Source organism: Syngnathus floridae, chromosome 3 (assembly GCF_059516105.1).
Source record: "Syngnathus floridae isolate MCC-2025c chromosome 3, RoL_Sflo_1.0, whole genome shotgun sequence".
NCBI lineage: Eukaryota > Metazoa > Chordata > Actinopteri > Syngnathiformes > Syngnathidae > Syngnathus > Syngnathus floridae.
In genome coordinates, this window is record NC_142415.1 from 14,503,049 (window position 1) to 14,519,041 (window position 15,993).

The 15,993-nt window shown below is 38.1% G+C and overlaps 1 protein-coding gene and 1 long non-coding RNA gene across 4 annotated transcripts in view; one reads left to right on the forward strand and one right to left on the reverse strand.

Moving 5' to 3' along the window:
- LOC148400706 (CUB and sushi domain-containing protein 1-like) overlaps positions 1 to 15,993 on the reverse strand; it is a 276,392-nt gene that overhangs the window by 77,616 nt on the left and 182,783 nt on the right. For all 3 annotated transcript variants that reach the window (XM_088370818.1, XM_088370816.1, XM_088370817.1), the window contains 10 exons: positions 12,796 to 12,899; positions 12,064 to 12,176; positions 6,642 to 6,824; positions 6,268 to 6,453; positions 4,798 to 4,938; positions 3,883 to 4,004; positions 3,695 to 3,767; positions 3,429 to 3,567; positions 2,123 to 2,310; positions 1,775 to 1,963 (listed from right to left, as the gene is read on the reverse strand). In XM_088370818.1, the coding sequence (XP_088226944.1) occupies positions 1,775 to 1,963; positions 2,123 to 2,310; positions 3,429 to 3,567; positions 3,695 to 3,767; positions 3,883 to 4,004; positions 4,798 to 4,938; positions 6,268 to 6,453; positions 6,642 to 6,824; positions 12,064 to 12,176; positions 12,796 to 12,899 (1,438 nt within the window). The remainder of the gene's footprint in view (positions 1 to 1,774; positions 1,964 to 2,122; positions 2,311 to 3,428; positions 3,568 to 3,694; positions 3,768 to 3,882; positions 4,005 to 4,797; positions 4,939 to 6,267; positions 6,454 to 6,641; positions 6,825 to 12,063; positions 12,177 to 12,795; positions 12,900 to 15,993) is intronic.
- Positions 3,469 to 7,111, forward strand: LOC148400707 (uncharacterized). The gene is made up of 3 exons (XR_015857455.1): positions 3,469 to 3,536; positions 6,723 to 6,891; positions 6,974 to 7,111. It is a non-coding gene; the product is annotated as an uncharacterized LOC148400707 (long non-coding RNA).

Genomic DNA, 15,993 nt, shown 5'->3' on the forward strand with positions numbered 1-15,993 from the left:
ACACACATCAAGGCACTTCTAACTACGTGTGGGTATTCTAAGAGGGCCTTAAACCCGTCAGGACGAGAAGGGCAACTACTTGTATACCCTTCCCCGTGGATTTAAACAGGAGGTGGAACGTGGTGGTCCCTCATGTGGCTGGTTTGACGGATAAAGTCTGAAGGATTTTTTTCTGAACATAATATAGCGATGCACTTCAAACATTGCAACATCCTGAGAGGAAAAGTTCACCCCAAGGACAAAATCCTTGGAGGCATGCTCGGCAATGTTGTTTATGCAATGGAGTGGAGAGGAGTGGAGTGAAGCATGCTGTGACCTTGACATTTAGGAGATCAAGTCATGGGGCCCTTGACATTCATATGTCACTTGCGTGCATTTTTTTTTTTTTCAGGAAAGGCAAGTTTGGCAAAAGGTGAACATGCAATGCTCCTGAAATCTGTTACAATTATCTGAATTTTTTTTTTTTTAGGAATTCCCTCTGTCCAGAGAAATATATCTGTATATACTTTACAACTCAGGCACTTTAATAAAATTACTTCCTGAATCGGGGTGGTAGGGGTGTGGTCATTCATGATTAGAAGTGACCGTTTTTCAAGGTATTAATTATTTCATTATTTCTCCAAGGTAAATGGATAAAATGGAAAACGCAAACTGATTTTTTAAATTTCGTGATTAAAAAACAAACTGAGCTTGTTAGTAAAAAATGGGCTATCCTGACTAGACATTCATTCATTCATTCATTCATTCATTCATTCATTCATTCATTCATTCATTCATCCAGTTGTTCGTTCGTTCATTCGTTCGTTCGTTGGTTCATTCATTCATTATTTTGGGGGGGATTGAGCTTAAATTTAAAGCAGAGAAACAATGCAAAAAAAATAGAACAGGCCAAATTGTTGACCTTATAATACACATTCATGCCAAGTGTTGCAATCGTTAATATTATATTGCAACATTGTTTAAAAATCATCAAGCATGCCTCAAGGTGTATTTGTCTCTCAAAATGAAGAAGAAAGTAATACGGCTGAACCAAATTGCCTACCAGTGGCCAGCCAGTGGTGCCTCTTGACCTGAGTAATTTCTTTCAATATCCAACTTGGGGAAATACATTTGTATGGTAGGGCTTTGCTTAATTGAAATGGGAGAGCAAAAATGGAAAAAATGTTTTTATTCACTTGCTTTCTAATACTAGGAGGCCCTGACTTGTTCAAACACTACAGTGATCTCCCCCCTCCCCTTCACCACAAATCTAAGCCATTAATTGGTTTCACATTCAAAAGGACTGTTACTCAGGCCTGTCCAAATCAGTTATTGAATAAACAAGTGGACCATAAAACACTCAGGTAGGAGGCGAGTGATGATGCAGATACCTTGAATATTGTGAGACTTATTACACAGCTGGCAGCTGCAAGAGGCACCACTCTAAAAATGCAGCCATAGCCAACCAAACATACTATTATCCTACTATGATCAAGTGGTGTTAGATAACCATTCTTTTATTCACTTATTATCTTGAAATTAAATGTTCAGCATCTTACAAATTGCTCGCATACTCGCCCAAGTCATTTGTAATGGACTGTAATCAAATCAAGGTGAGTTTGTTATTCTTCTCCAAAAATCTGACTTTTAGCAGCCATGCTTTTAGGCAAACGACATCGCGCCTGCACTTGTGAGCGCGATTGTGAAAATGAACCCAACCAAAAATCACATCGGTTATTGACTTGAGAAAAATCGGCAAGTCTCAAGGGAGCTAAAACCATTGACACATTCTCACCGTCGCAGCTGGGAAGCGAGTGACTCCACTGATGATTCTGCTCACAAATGATGGGCTCCTGATCACTCAGAGTATATCCTGGCTCGCACGTAAATGACACGCGGGAGCCAATGGAAAAGCCGCTGCCATGGCGACGCCCATTCACTGGAATACCGGGGTCAAGACAGGAGTCTGACTCCATTTTCACACCTGGAATTCATAAAATAGGCGCAGATTTATGTCATAGTCAAGAATGTATGTGCAAGCGTGACTCTCCATGCCAAATGTGTCATTACCCGCTTGTGACCACGAGATTATATTTGCATTTTTCAGTATGTGTTAAATTGTCATTCCGCAGTTAATTCTTACTCTCGTATCTGATGCTGAATCCCGCCGCAGAGCGACTGTTGTCAGTGGTGAATAACAGGAACAGGAAGTTGGACGTGGAGATCAGGAAATGAGGCGCCTGGGTTCCGTGGTATTCACCGATTAAGGGGGAGGAGGACGAAGGACCGTCCCTGATCTCCAGCGTGTCATAGTTGACTTCCGTTTGGAACCTGAACAGAATTGACAACAACATGAGGACACATAAGGCAAAGACGGCAAAATCTTTGTTTATTTCAAATGCTTTTCATTACAATATTAGACAGAAGACTGGGCTGGAGGTTAGGGTTAGTATAATAGTTGTATTGAGAGCTATCAACTAGGATTGGCTTCCCATAAATAAGGGAACTGGTTTACCTGCATCTCGATTACATAGTAGACCACTTCCCGCCTGCTTACGTATATTCCAGCCCAAGCTGCATTCTAACTTCTTACACATTGTTCCTGAACTTGAGTGGCCTCAATTTCAGAACACTATCATTATAAAAGAGTATACATTTTAGGAATGGACTGTTATTTGAATGCAATTAGTAATTTGCCGGAACAGAAAACAACATAGCAGACTACCAAAGAAAAAAAAATAATCACAAGCTGCAATCTAAGATGACTTGAATATTTCCATACAAAACCAAACAAAGTTGTGCCTGCACAACACATTTGCATAAACGCAATCCTCCACAAATGAAATCCCTTATAGGCTGTGAGGGTGATGTGCTTTTTTTTATGTTTAAGTTCCAAAATAGATAGATTTCATCCATAGCAATTTCATGCTATGCTGCTCCTGCTTATGGATCAATGCCAGAAGGAAAAGTGAAACTCCAACATTAATCATTTACTGCACCGCATACTACTTTTAGACTTATCTGACCATCTCATAACACCTGACTAAATAAAGTTGCGAATGCAATCCCCATAAAAATTGCATGTAAATGCTAAAAAAAAATGCTATCGTCAAACAAAAACCTAAAGCGAAAAACATGACTCAGTCATTACATCATCATAGAATGTCAATGATGGATATTAGTACATACTTTGCAAATATAGCCAACGAAGCGAATGAATGAGTAAGCGTAACGATATTATGCAAATCTAAATTATGGTCTGAAACCATTAGCACCTCTGTTGCTTGCAACCCAGCAATGCACTCACAATTAATTCAACACAACATTTAGTCACAGAGTAACATTTTCCTAGCCTAGAATAACATGAGCTGTTCATTGATGTTCAACTGATTTAGTGGCACAGCAGAGAGAAAAAAAGTCTTTGTGACCTAAAAAGAACAAAGTCGTACCTGTCAAAGTGTATCTTCACAGCGTGATCCACTTGTGATTCGATCACCCACTGGCAGTTGAGAGAGTCCTTATAGAATGAAGGCCAGCCAGGAGAGAGAAGAACTCCGGTAGGAGCAGTGAGATGGCCTCCACAAGGAGCTATATAATATATATAAGTTATGACAGACAGGCTTCACTTCTCAGAATGCTTTGGAAATTTTAGTATGCGGAAAATTTCAAAGAGTAATTCTGCCCGTATGCATATCAAAAACAGGAGTGTGTTTACCTTCACAGCGAGGCACAGCTGCAGACCATACAACATTTCCGTCTTGAATGATGCAGGTGACTTGATCTGACCCCTGCAAATTTCATTTATGTCTGATTTGCAAAGGCTTTTCACTCGGATAAAAAGTCATTCTAATCTTTTTACTGGATGGACTTTTTCATAGAGTGTAACATTTTAACATCAATCACCTGTGTCCTAATGAATCCTTGGTCGCACCGGAAAGCCACCGAGCTGCCGAGCTGAAACTGGTCTCCATATCTTTGCCCATTGACAGGAACGCCTGGATCATGGCACTCGTTTTGGCCAAATGCTTAAAAAAAAAAAAACATAAATATAAACAATTGAATATTTTAGATTTAAAGTAGTACAAATAGAAATATCCCAAGTACGTATATGATTTTCACATTCTCGACTTAACATTGTGAAATAAATGCGTGTAGCAACTGCTTATATTATTTGCTGTAAATAATAAAGAAATAAATAAAATAATAAAATAAATACATAAATGAATAGTTATAAAAAATAAAAAAATATAACTTAAATAAAATAAATAAATAAATAAAACATTATGATGTTGGCATGCACTGTTGGGAATATCTTACCTACCATCTAAGGATGCTGCTACCAGTTTCTGTATTTCAGGAAAAGTTTTTATTTTTTAGTTTTCAATTCTGTGCATGCAATGCTGTCACCGAATCAGTTTCCTACTGCTCTTTTGTTGATGTTGTCTTCACATCCTGTTTTTTATTCTTTTTTCCTTTTGCGCTTACATCTGCTGCTGTTCACCTGCTCCTGATCTTTGCCTGCTCTATCCGAATTTTCTGGAGTTTTCAACCTTGGAGCAAATTGTATTTCTTCCCCTGCTGCCTGTCAACTTCAGTGAAGTCTTTGTTCATCTTAACACCTGGCTCCATATTGTCTTCCTGCATTTGGGTTCTTTGTCTGATACCATGACAGATGCTACAAAAATAATTCTATTCAATGCTGAATGTAAAACCTACTGCGGGTTGAAGGGTAAATACAAAACATCAGAAAACTGACCTTATTATGGTCAGAATTAAAAAGTGTCTGAGAGTAGAGAAGCATGAAAAACTTGTATGTACTTGTATAGCTGATATTGAATCCTTTCCCAGTATTGGAGTGATCTGACTGAAATTCCAGTCTCATGATGTGTCCATGTGAGGCGATTTGGGATGGTACATCCTTTCCAGAAAACGTTCCAAATGTGGTGGGCTCGGATAGACCTGAAAGTAACAAACAGTTGAAATGTCATATGTCACTGACTGACTGACACGACACATGACTCGTTATCTATACATACGCATTTCTAAAGTAGTTTTCAATGGCTTTAGACTCATCAAGGGAGCCATGGTATCAAGCAACAGGCAGACGTCAATGACTCACATAACAGAATGGAGGATGCATGGCAGTTTCTAAAGAAGCAGCCTTTCAAGACACCATAAGGAGACTGAGAATAAAGGGATCACAATTTCCTCTTCATTACAACTACTATTTTACTCAAATGTATATTCTGATATTCATTTCGGGACAATTCGGTCTCCATGACAAGAGAAAAATCTCGTTCAAAGGGCTGCTCGTGTCCTTGGAGACCTGTAATACATAATGTTGCAATAGCTCTTGAAGGACTGATTGTACACAGGTTTCATTAGGTAGAACATAGTGCGCATATTCCAATATACGTACAAAGTAGCTTTTTCTTTTCAGAGACAAGGTGGAATCACAGCATATTAATTTTTTTTTATTAAATGGATGGATGGAAAATTGCTCAGAGGACGGGTTTCCATACAGGAATGTGTTCATGTTGGGTGGTTGTCAGGGGCTCCAGTTAAACCCCCCAAAAAAAAACATTATAGTGGACGGGATTGAGCTCAAATACACCACATGCCGTTTTTTAAATCGTATTTCCCTATTCGGCCACGTCCTGTGGGAAGCCTATTTTAATGTAAGATTTATGCTTTGTGCACATATATCTTTACCATACAGTCAAAGTGGTGGGTGACAGTATCGGGGTAATGTGACCTGATTGATACAAAGTGAAGCGAACTAGAAGACTGGGGCTTTGAAACTTTAATTTCAGTTTACCCAGCCCAACAGTAGTAATTGCCCTGCAATTTTCAAAAACATTGTCAGAAAGATGAAAGTCTTTGCAGAGACAAATTTATCGCCAGTCAATTAAACACAACTTTGGCTCTAATGACCAGCCAATCACCAGACACTTTGACTTGTTTTTTTTTTTTCAGTCAACAACCTTTAATACAATTGCCAGCAATAGATATGCTGTGTTCAAATATAATGGCAAATATTTTTAGTGCAAAATACTGTAACATTTCAAATATAATAAAACAATCAAGTATTTTGCCAGCGATCAAAAGTGTCATTAATTACACCATATTGTATTTGTATAATTGTATTAGTTGACTTTGAGCCACCCTTTTCCTGCTATAGTCATATGTATAGTCATTTTGAGATATTGAGCATGAATATTGGGACATGAAAATTTTCTCCATATCACCCAGCCCTTGTCACCAATATGTTAATTGTGTGCTCCTCACCTTCGTCTTTGACCACCAACCAATCAAACTGTGGCTCCAGGTCAAAGTCAGAGAAGAGCAAGTGAATGCGGCTTCCTGGTTCAGAAATAATCAGCCATACGCAGTTGAGATTGTTTCCGTATTCCTCAGGATAATTTGGGGACAGCACCGTCCCTGATGGGGCCGTGAAGTTGAAGAAACAAGAGACTACGAGGATAAAGGACAATTGGAAAGAAAAGTGGTTTTATAAAAATGTGATTAGGTAAGAAAACAGACAGCGAGGAAAGGAAATACAAAGGGAAAATAAACAAAAAAAGAAAACTTAATTAATTAGTTTTTTTGAGGGCAGTAATAGAACAGAAAAGCAATTTTAAATATAACACATGAGTACTTACAGATGCAACTGGGTTTATTCCCGGACCATTGGTTATTATGCTGGCACGTAATGCTTCTCTCGCCGACTAATTCAAACGCAGACTGGCAAAAGAAGGTCAGCACATCTCCATGTTGAAATCCATCACCACTACGGCGACCAAACGCTGGCACGCCGGGATCACCGCAGCCTCCTCGTTCAATCTCTACATCACACAGAGATAAAGATGTGCCTGCTAATTACACTCAACATACAACACAGTGGCAGTCCAGGTGAGTTAATGTTAATGTTTACACGAAAACAACTCTGATAAAGTTTACAGAACTGTCTATCCCTCAATTTTGTACACCGCAGGTCCTCGTTAGGGTCACTGGAGTCTTTCCTAGTTGACTTTGAGCAAGAGGCGGGTTAGAACCTGGACGGCCTGCCAGCCGATCACAGCGCACATGGAAAACACAAGATTTCACACTCGCATTCACACCAATGGATAATTTACCAACTTAAAAAAAAAAAAAAAAAAGAACAGACTTCTAGACTGTGAAATAAAAATAAATTGGAAAAGAGCTCTTTTGTATTTTGACTATAATTATTATACTATAATGACTATTCAGCAACATGAGAAAATAGATAGTAATAAAAACATTGTAGAACGCCCATCAGTATAGTGTCCTGCAGCACAGCTTTACATTTGCAAAGTGAAACTTGAGGAAATTGTTTAAAATATTCCCTCTTCAAGCGTGTAAACCAAAAGTGACTTTTATTGTCCTTTGAACTGAATAAACTCTTGGACTGCATCTCATTGGATGAGCAGGATAATTGCAATGATGTATATTCTGAAGAAGTGTGTTGGTTGGGTATTTAGTCAGAAAATGTCAAGATTACACACACAAAAACCAAACAAAAGAAATGTTGCCAGTTCCTACAAAGCATGGTAAATCTAGTGGCCAAGGAATTGCCTATAAAATCATAGTACAGATCCGAATAAAGATGCTTAACAAGACATTTAATTTCAGCGTGTTAGAGTCAGCTTGTATTAGAGCGAAGTGGAGTATTTAACCAGATGGAGCTGCTATGATTAAAAGTTTGTGAGGTAGTTATCAGACACTATAATTTACCACCACCTCTGTGACTGGGATAGAATAGAATCACTTTGCATATTGTGAAATTTCAAATCAATGTGTCAATCAGGCATGCTTCAAAATGTTTGGAATCACAACAATCTATGATTGTGTAAATGATGGCAATGACAGTAATAAACACATTTCATCGACTCTGGAAGGCTAGGCTAAAAGTTAGAAATAGAGTGAGAGGGCTATACGTTACATCCAACAAAGGGATTTATGAGTTTGCCATCTTAAAAAAAGGTCAACTGAGGTGCCTCTGGATTTGGATGTTTTTAATGTACTAAGATGACATTAGCTGAAGTATGCTATGGTGAGACATTCTGCATAATGCAAGTGTACGTTTGTCCCGGTATGACTGAAAAGATTAAACATTGTCCGTTCAGCTAATGTCCTATAAAGGGAAAATGAGGTCCCGCTCCTCAGATTTAAGCAAAAGCTACTTTCTTCAGAAGCGAGCTGACAGCATCCCTGATTGGCCTGTCAACAGCATGACAAAAACACTGCAAGGGACACCAGCAGCCAAGCTAATATGGTGATGTCAAGTCAGAGAAAATGGGCCGATTTTCACGTGTGCCTGTTTGTGTGTGCATGTGTGTGCGCATACCGCAGAGCTAATGAATATGATAGAACCTGTTAGAGGTCCATTCGAACGTGTTCTCGTTCCCGTCTAAGCTGTCTTTGGGGACGTTGAGGAGCAATTTTGCTTTAATTGTGGCATGCAGGCAAAACAATAAGTGGTGGCATGCTCCTTTAACTAACAGGATGATGTTTATGACAGGCAAGAAAATATGCCGCACATGGTATCGCACTCGGTTTTCTTCCTGAATGTTGCTTCTTTTGTGCTAGCTGTCTCTCTTTCAAAGAGCCACAATCCCTCAATAGGATCAATACGCTGTGCTTTGTTGGTGCCAATGGAACATTAGCATAGATGCAGTTAGATTCACGTTCCTTGACTTTGGCCACTTTTTCCATCCTGCCCTTCCTCAATTGGAAAAGTTTTAATCAACACAAATATTTTGTATTTTTTTCTAGCTTTAAAATGTGACATTCTGCCAGATGTCTGTCCACTGGTAACACATGCTGCACCATGCTCCTGGATTAGCTTTAGGCAAATACACCTCAAGGTGAGGCGAGTTTTGCATATGGGGGTGTGCGCGTGCATGTGTGAGCCAGGGGAGAAAGCGTGTGAGTTAAAATTGTCATCACTCCTTCTTACCTTTCTTTATTGACTTTGTCAAATATTTCTGAGTCCTTAAATTTGATTGCAGAATGTAATTAGAGTTTATCATTGCAAATTACATCTCAAATTGCAATTTATATTCCAACGCTAGGCTGGAAGAAATTACATACAGTCAAAAAATACAGAATCTTTTTTTTTTTTGCTAGTTTGAAAAACATTCAGCTGGTTACTAAACTCTGTTTGCTTTATTGACACTTTGTGTGAAGGATACATGTACACGTTTTTATATTCCTCCCACAGAGTTCAAACATTTTCAATGAACAATCATTGCTCAATAGGGAATCTCTTGAAGTTAGTGGTTAGGGCTTAAATTGATTTAATTACATGGTAGAGCAGTTATTTTCCAAGGAGGGCACCCTGGTGTGTTGAGCTACTGCAGGAAATTATCCAACTTCAATTAATTTGTTAGATTTAAAAAAAAAAACAACAACAACCTACAAATACATCTTTGTTCTATTTGTGCTGATGGTGTATAATGGCAGGCAGAACGAATGAATGTCATTAGATGGGAGAAGGTTCAATCAAGCATATAATAAGCATATATCCACCTGTTACCAACAACAGAATGCCAAGTCGTGGCTTGTGAGCTTTGTATTAAATTAGGAAGGTCAAACTCAATTTGTGTGGTAAATTGAGGCAAGAGTTGTTGTTTTCCGCATTAACCTTTTTTGTTTGTTGGTGTGTCATGAGATATTTTTTTTAACGTAGAATGTGTAATTTGGCTTACTATGAGATTTTTCTGATGTAAAGTGTGTCACTGTGGAAGAGACAAAAAGACATTGAAACATCTAAATATACTGTCATATACAGTATTTGTAATCTCAATCTTTGATTTTGACCAAAATAATTCAGAAAAAAAAATATATGCAGATATTTATTTTAAGTGACCTTAAATTTATAGCTGTTAGACAAACAAAAATGTATGAGATAAAAATACCACCAGTAGTGGTACTACTAATACTACTACTACTACTACTACTACTGCTGCTACTATCTTTGTTTTTTTGGAACAATGACTTGAGACTAGTTAGTGACTAAAGGTGCAACAAAAAACTTTGACTTCTAGCTCAGTCGTATTAGTCAGGTGTATCTCATACACTCTATAGTGAATTTTTAATAATGTAATGTGTTTTTTAATGATCACAAATGATGTCATATCAACCCAGACCTGCAGCAAAACTGACAGCACACAACTCCAGACAAAGACACGCACTGCTTACTTTCAGTACTTTGATCAGTCGAAAAAGAAAATACATTATTCACATCGATGCAGCCTTCGCAGCCAATTGCCTTCAGCCTGGAAAGTCGGCAGTCACAGTTCACTGAAAGCCTCAGTTACTGTAATCGCTGTGTTTCTCTGTGATGTTAACACAGCTTTTCTCTACGCGCACAAACCTACAAAGTTTCAATTGTTCAAATGCGTAAAGTTATTCAGCAACAAACATGCTGCAAACATGCTGAAAATATACACCCACACTTGCAGGGCTGAATAACTTACACGGCTCCAGGTCTGTAAAAGGATGACATTATAGGATGTGACAGCATGGCGGTGACACAAAAAGCACTCCAAAAGCCAATTGTTTAGTTCTCCTGAAGAAAAATGCAGGCTACAAGAATAGTCTTCTGTTACATTGAGTGACTTTGCTTGGCTCTTTTTTCATGTGATCGCTTGTAAATTCCTGAAGTAAACATTGTTTTTGCTCTGTCTGTCACGAGTAAATCAAAAGTGTGATATGTCAAAGTTTTCACCAGACTGTGACTGGAGAGCAGACTTTATTACTCTTGTGGAAAACCTAAAACATTGAGTCGTGACTCAGCTGTTTTCAACTTGGCAGTCAGATTATATAGCAGTCCAGCGAACTATATTTCTGAAATAGAAAAAAAAAAAAATTGAAGGAGGCCAAAATGAAAAGGGAAAGGTTAATCCAAAATACAATGTTTAACTGGATGGATGTTGGTGTCACATTATTTGTTTGGGCCCACACTGTTGGAAGGAGAGCTACAAATCACTCCACCAAACATGAAGAGATCTATGATTATTTGTGAACGTCACAAATTACCAACATCCAGAGCCCGCTGCTGGGTTGGGCCCAAAATAAGGACAGCTTTCACTGCTTGGCCAAGTTGTCGCAAACATGATCTGGCCATACCAGTGGGTAACATACTGAGCGAGAGAATTTTTTTCCCCCTCCAGCTGGCAATACTGCTTGCTACACAACAGTGGAGTGGCTTCATCCAGCCATTTCTACAGTATGCTCCACCCCTCTACAAAGGTTTATTGAAATAACATATGAAAGAAACACATGGATGTGTGCTGTACACCACCACGGTCAAGAATTCTTTTGAAACACATTCATAATAGACCTTTGTAGTGTATGCAGAATTCTTTGAAAACTGACTGACCCTGGCCCACCTTGTCAGCAACAGTGGCAGGAAAGACCAATAACACGCAAACCCTTTCATGTGCCCTCATTTCTTCTTTGACTCATGTCAGACATATATAACTCCTCACTCAATTTGTCATTTTAGCCCTTTCCACCAATTTCTCACAGTCCATCTCTTTTCCTGCCGACATAAATGCCAGGATCCAATTATTGTACCTCCATTCCTCGGCCTTGGTGTTACTTGAATTCAATTTAGCTTAAATCAACTTACGGCCTGCACAGGCATGTAAAGGATCTGTATTTCATCAGATGTATGGCTAAAATGCGTGAATAATAAATTAAATAATGAATTATTAGCCCAATGTGCCCATTGTCCTCTCTTCACCTTCACTCTATCCTCAGGCCCTGTCTTTATCTCTCTCTCTTTCAGTGTCAGCTTGTGCATAATATGAAAATAACCAAGCAAAACGATCAACTGATTGACTCATAATTCATTTATTACCATCTTGTAATTCACAGTTACACACGTTCTCTCTCACACACACACACACACACACACACAGATAGAGGGGAAATAAGAGGTTGTGTTTATGACTAACTGGGAGCATCAGCGATAATTTGACTTTCACACTCTGTTATGTGAGCTGTGTGTGTGCACGCGCGACAAAGAGTTCAAGGTGTTGCAGGAGTACATACCTTCATAGATTGCCTTGAAACCAGCAGAGCCGATTGTGTCGTCAGACTGCAGATGAAGCCACATCTGATTGGACAAGCTAACAATGATGTCAGGCACACTGGACCCAGTGAGTCTACACACAGACACATAAAGAAATGGACACATTATTAGAATGGTAATTAGAATCCAACGATACTTTATCTTGGTGTGTCTATTCTGTGATTGATGAACCCTCAATGGGCATACGCAATTTAACATTGAAGTGGGATATGTAAATTTGATTGCCCTTGAGGAATTTGGGTTTGAAATTGGGATTTAGCTTGTCAGAAAAATATGCCACTGATGTCAAACAAACCTTTAAATTGTGGTCACAAATGTCATGCAAGAAGCAGGTGATCTTCAGGATAGTGGTCACCAAGGACTTTTTGTAACATTCTCAAAGAAAGGCCAGTTAAAAGAACAACACGAGAAGACAAGAAGTAGAATATACACAGGAATTGACACAAACTCATATGCAATATACTGTAATTCAAAAGATATTTGAAAAACTATTGGAAAGGCTGCTGCTATTTGCGTCAGTGCTGAAGAACTTGAGCTCTAACATGTCCACTTGAAAACAGCAAAACTCCAGCTTCAACATGTGTCGTCCCTTTTTGTTTTATTATTAATTCATTAATTATTAAGAATGTTAAAACGTTAGCAAACACAGTCCCTGCACTGGTGTGAGCATTTACAGTTTTAATATTACTTACACATAAAGTACCCGTCGAGAGTCTCCAATCTTCCCTCCGTCGCCCACTGTGAGCGTATCGTAGCCTCGTTCCAGGTCAAACTCTTCAAATGACAGCTTTATAACCTGTTGAAATCCGGACAAACTGTTAATCGCTGAAAGGTAAAAACCAAAAGAAAAAAAAAGAAAAACACAAAACCAAGAGCAAATGAAAAATGTGTCATACACGACAACAATAACCATAATACCGATTTGACAGACTGAAATATGACCTTTTATTTCATTTTGTGAAAATTGTTTCTCACTTCATTAAAATGACCTACAAGATGCAATCCAATTGAATTAATGGAGAAATTTTGCAATCCAACACAATAAAAAAGATCAACGAGACAAAGCACTCACTTTTATTTGTCAACCTGCTCTTTTACATCCATAGTTCCAAATATGTCTTTGGAAGGCTCCACAGGGCTTGTGCAGCCCTCTGCTGTCTGAGCCAGACAAATTGACTGCTAAATGCTTTACTTGCAGGCACAAGGCTTCTGTTGCATGCATAGTGCACTGGATCATCAATCTACCGTGCACTCTAAAATGCTGTAATACTGGTATTCCATTATTTGCGGCTTGTCAATTATTTATTAGCTGTAAATCATACAAGTGAGAGCATGAAAGATGGAATATTTCTGCTGTGCTCGGGAAACCTCAAAGAGAGCAGAACTGGTCTCAGCCAAAGCCTCTGGTTGAATAGGTCTCTAGTGAAGCATGGGTATGAGATTGTGCATAAATATGACAAAACAAATGACATTACCCTCGATAAACTAAATTTGAAGTCAAATAGGAATGTTCTATGTGTAGAAGCCACTATTTGTTTACTCCATTCCAAATGACAAAAAGAAAAAACATTTTTATTTTACAATTGGCATCTTAGCTTAATGGACACAGTCCAACAAATGAGAAACTGCGACATGTTCGACGCATTTTTCCTTCTTACAAAACGCTGACTGCTACAGCCTCAGGCCATCTTTAATCAGCTAATAATAATTAATGACTCCTAATGTATCTAAGATGCAAAGCAACTTGAGAGTTATTATCTCGTGGTAACCAACAAAACACCATGACTGTAATGAAGTAATTTATGCAAAGTTTCATTTTCAGGTGAGTGAACTAGTATTTTTCAAGACGAGATCGTGATGAGGAGAGTTGTGTGTGCAAAGAATAGCAGACAGTCAAAGTGTTCTAATTCCTGTCACTGATTGGATGCAGTCATTCTTCAGGTCTAAGAGTGGTAAACTTCACAAAATGGAGTGGAACATTTAATGCAAGGGTTTAGAAAAAGTTCAGAAAGAGTACCATTATGTTAACACAAAGCCAACATAAAAAAATGACCGTCAATTACAGTAATTATTATAATTTTTCTCAGATTTGCCTGAATACATTGAGAGCTTTTCGATTCTCTGTGAATGGACAAAATAAAGTGAATATTTGATTTGTAATATATATGTCAGAAGCATTTACTGTGGCTCTCACAAACAGTCAATTAGCGCCGCTCTTGTCCGACAGTGATCCACAAACTACAAGCTGGATACTTTAAAGTGACCAATGATCCATAAATCTGCAGCAAAAACACTAAGCTACAATAAAATTAAAAGTTGTCTAAAAAAACGTTTTATTCCATTTTATTTCAGAATCCTCTTTACAGTAGGTCGGGCAACCGTACTGAAATTTACAGTGGATACAAAATACACTGCCGACCAATAAGAGACAAAGATGGTAAACTTGAAACTACACGAGTTTTTTTTTTTTCCATGTGTCTGAAAATATGATTGTCAATATTAGCATTAACTGCTCTTCTTTACAAGAGTTAATTGTTTATCAGGTTCCTGCTGACTCTGGTTTAGCTACCGGGCAGGGAGCAGGAGGTGACCCTCGACAGATGGCTGTCCAATCACGAGGATAGCAATAGTTACACAATCATTAATTAAGAGTGTCTACCTGACTTGAATGTCAGTGAATCTTGTGGAAAAAAATGGAACAAGGTAGACAAAATATGCCAGCATATATTTGTTGAGAGATACAGTGCACTTTCACATCAATTTCTAGGTGTGCTTGTTAAGATACAATTAAAAATAAATTATAACCGGGCCAAATTTATTCTTCCTTTTTGTTTTGTTTTGTATTGTTAGAGGTCTGTCTTTTCTGGTCCATCCCCTCATTTATTTGATGAATACACCTAGTAAACGTAAGGAGCTATAGTCATGCTCTGATGCTGAAATGTATAGTTGTGTGTCATCTGCATCTGTATAAGAGATTTTATAACTAATAAAGAGACCAGTGAGTTTCAGTTACACAACTAAAAAAAAAAACCCACAAAAGAGATGTTTCACAGAAGTGCCCTGGACTCGATGAATACAATTTGCACCTAACAGAATGGAGCGGAACAGAGGGCTTTAATGCAACTGCATTAAAATCTAATCACAGTGATTGACATTCATAATTGATGACCAGTGTCACCAGACAAGCTGGCGCATTCAGCGGATGTCACCCGAGAAGAGACAAAAGATGAACAATGAGAAAAAGTTTGAGGTCGTCATGCACAGTAACACAATTACTTTTTGCAATAAGCAAAGGTTGTTTCTTTTAATTGCTGAAAATTGGTCATTGTGCCTCGAGGAACTGCCTTTATATAACTGACATGCTATGCTAGTACATGAAAAAGCACCAAATCATTACAAAATGAATAATGAATAGACCAACATAAAAGGTATTGGATGGTTCATGTTTATTTGGTGCAATATTGACCCGAGGTGACCTTTGATTTGAATAGTGAAGAAGCAAATATCTACAGTTTAGTGTAATAAGTCTCTTGTTGAGGTGATCATGGAGTGCTATTGGCTGGAAAGTCTAAGCTATGTCTGAGGAACCGGAGCCAATTGTGATGCACTAGGTAAAAAAAAAATGTTTATAAAAATTAAGTTGATTCCGTTCAGTAGCTAGCCTACTTTATTAAACGTTTTTCAGTAAGCACACACATACGTGAATGGATGGACGGATAGATGGATAGATATTTCTTTATATATATTATTATATTATATAATTATTATATTTTTCTATTTCTTTCCATTTCCAACACCCACAACCTAATTTTTAACTTCCTGTCATAAAAATGTTATGGCTGAGGGAATGAGGGCGCCAGACACATCTAATTCAGTAAATTATGGTCTAT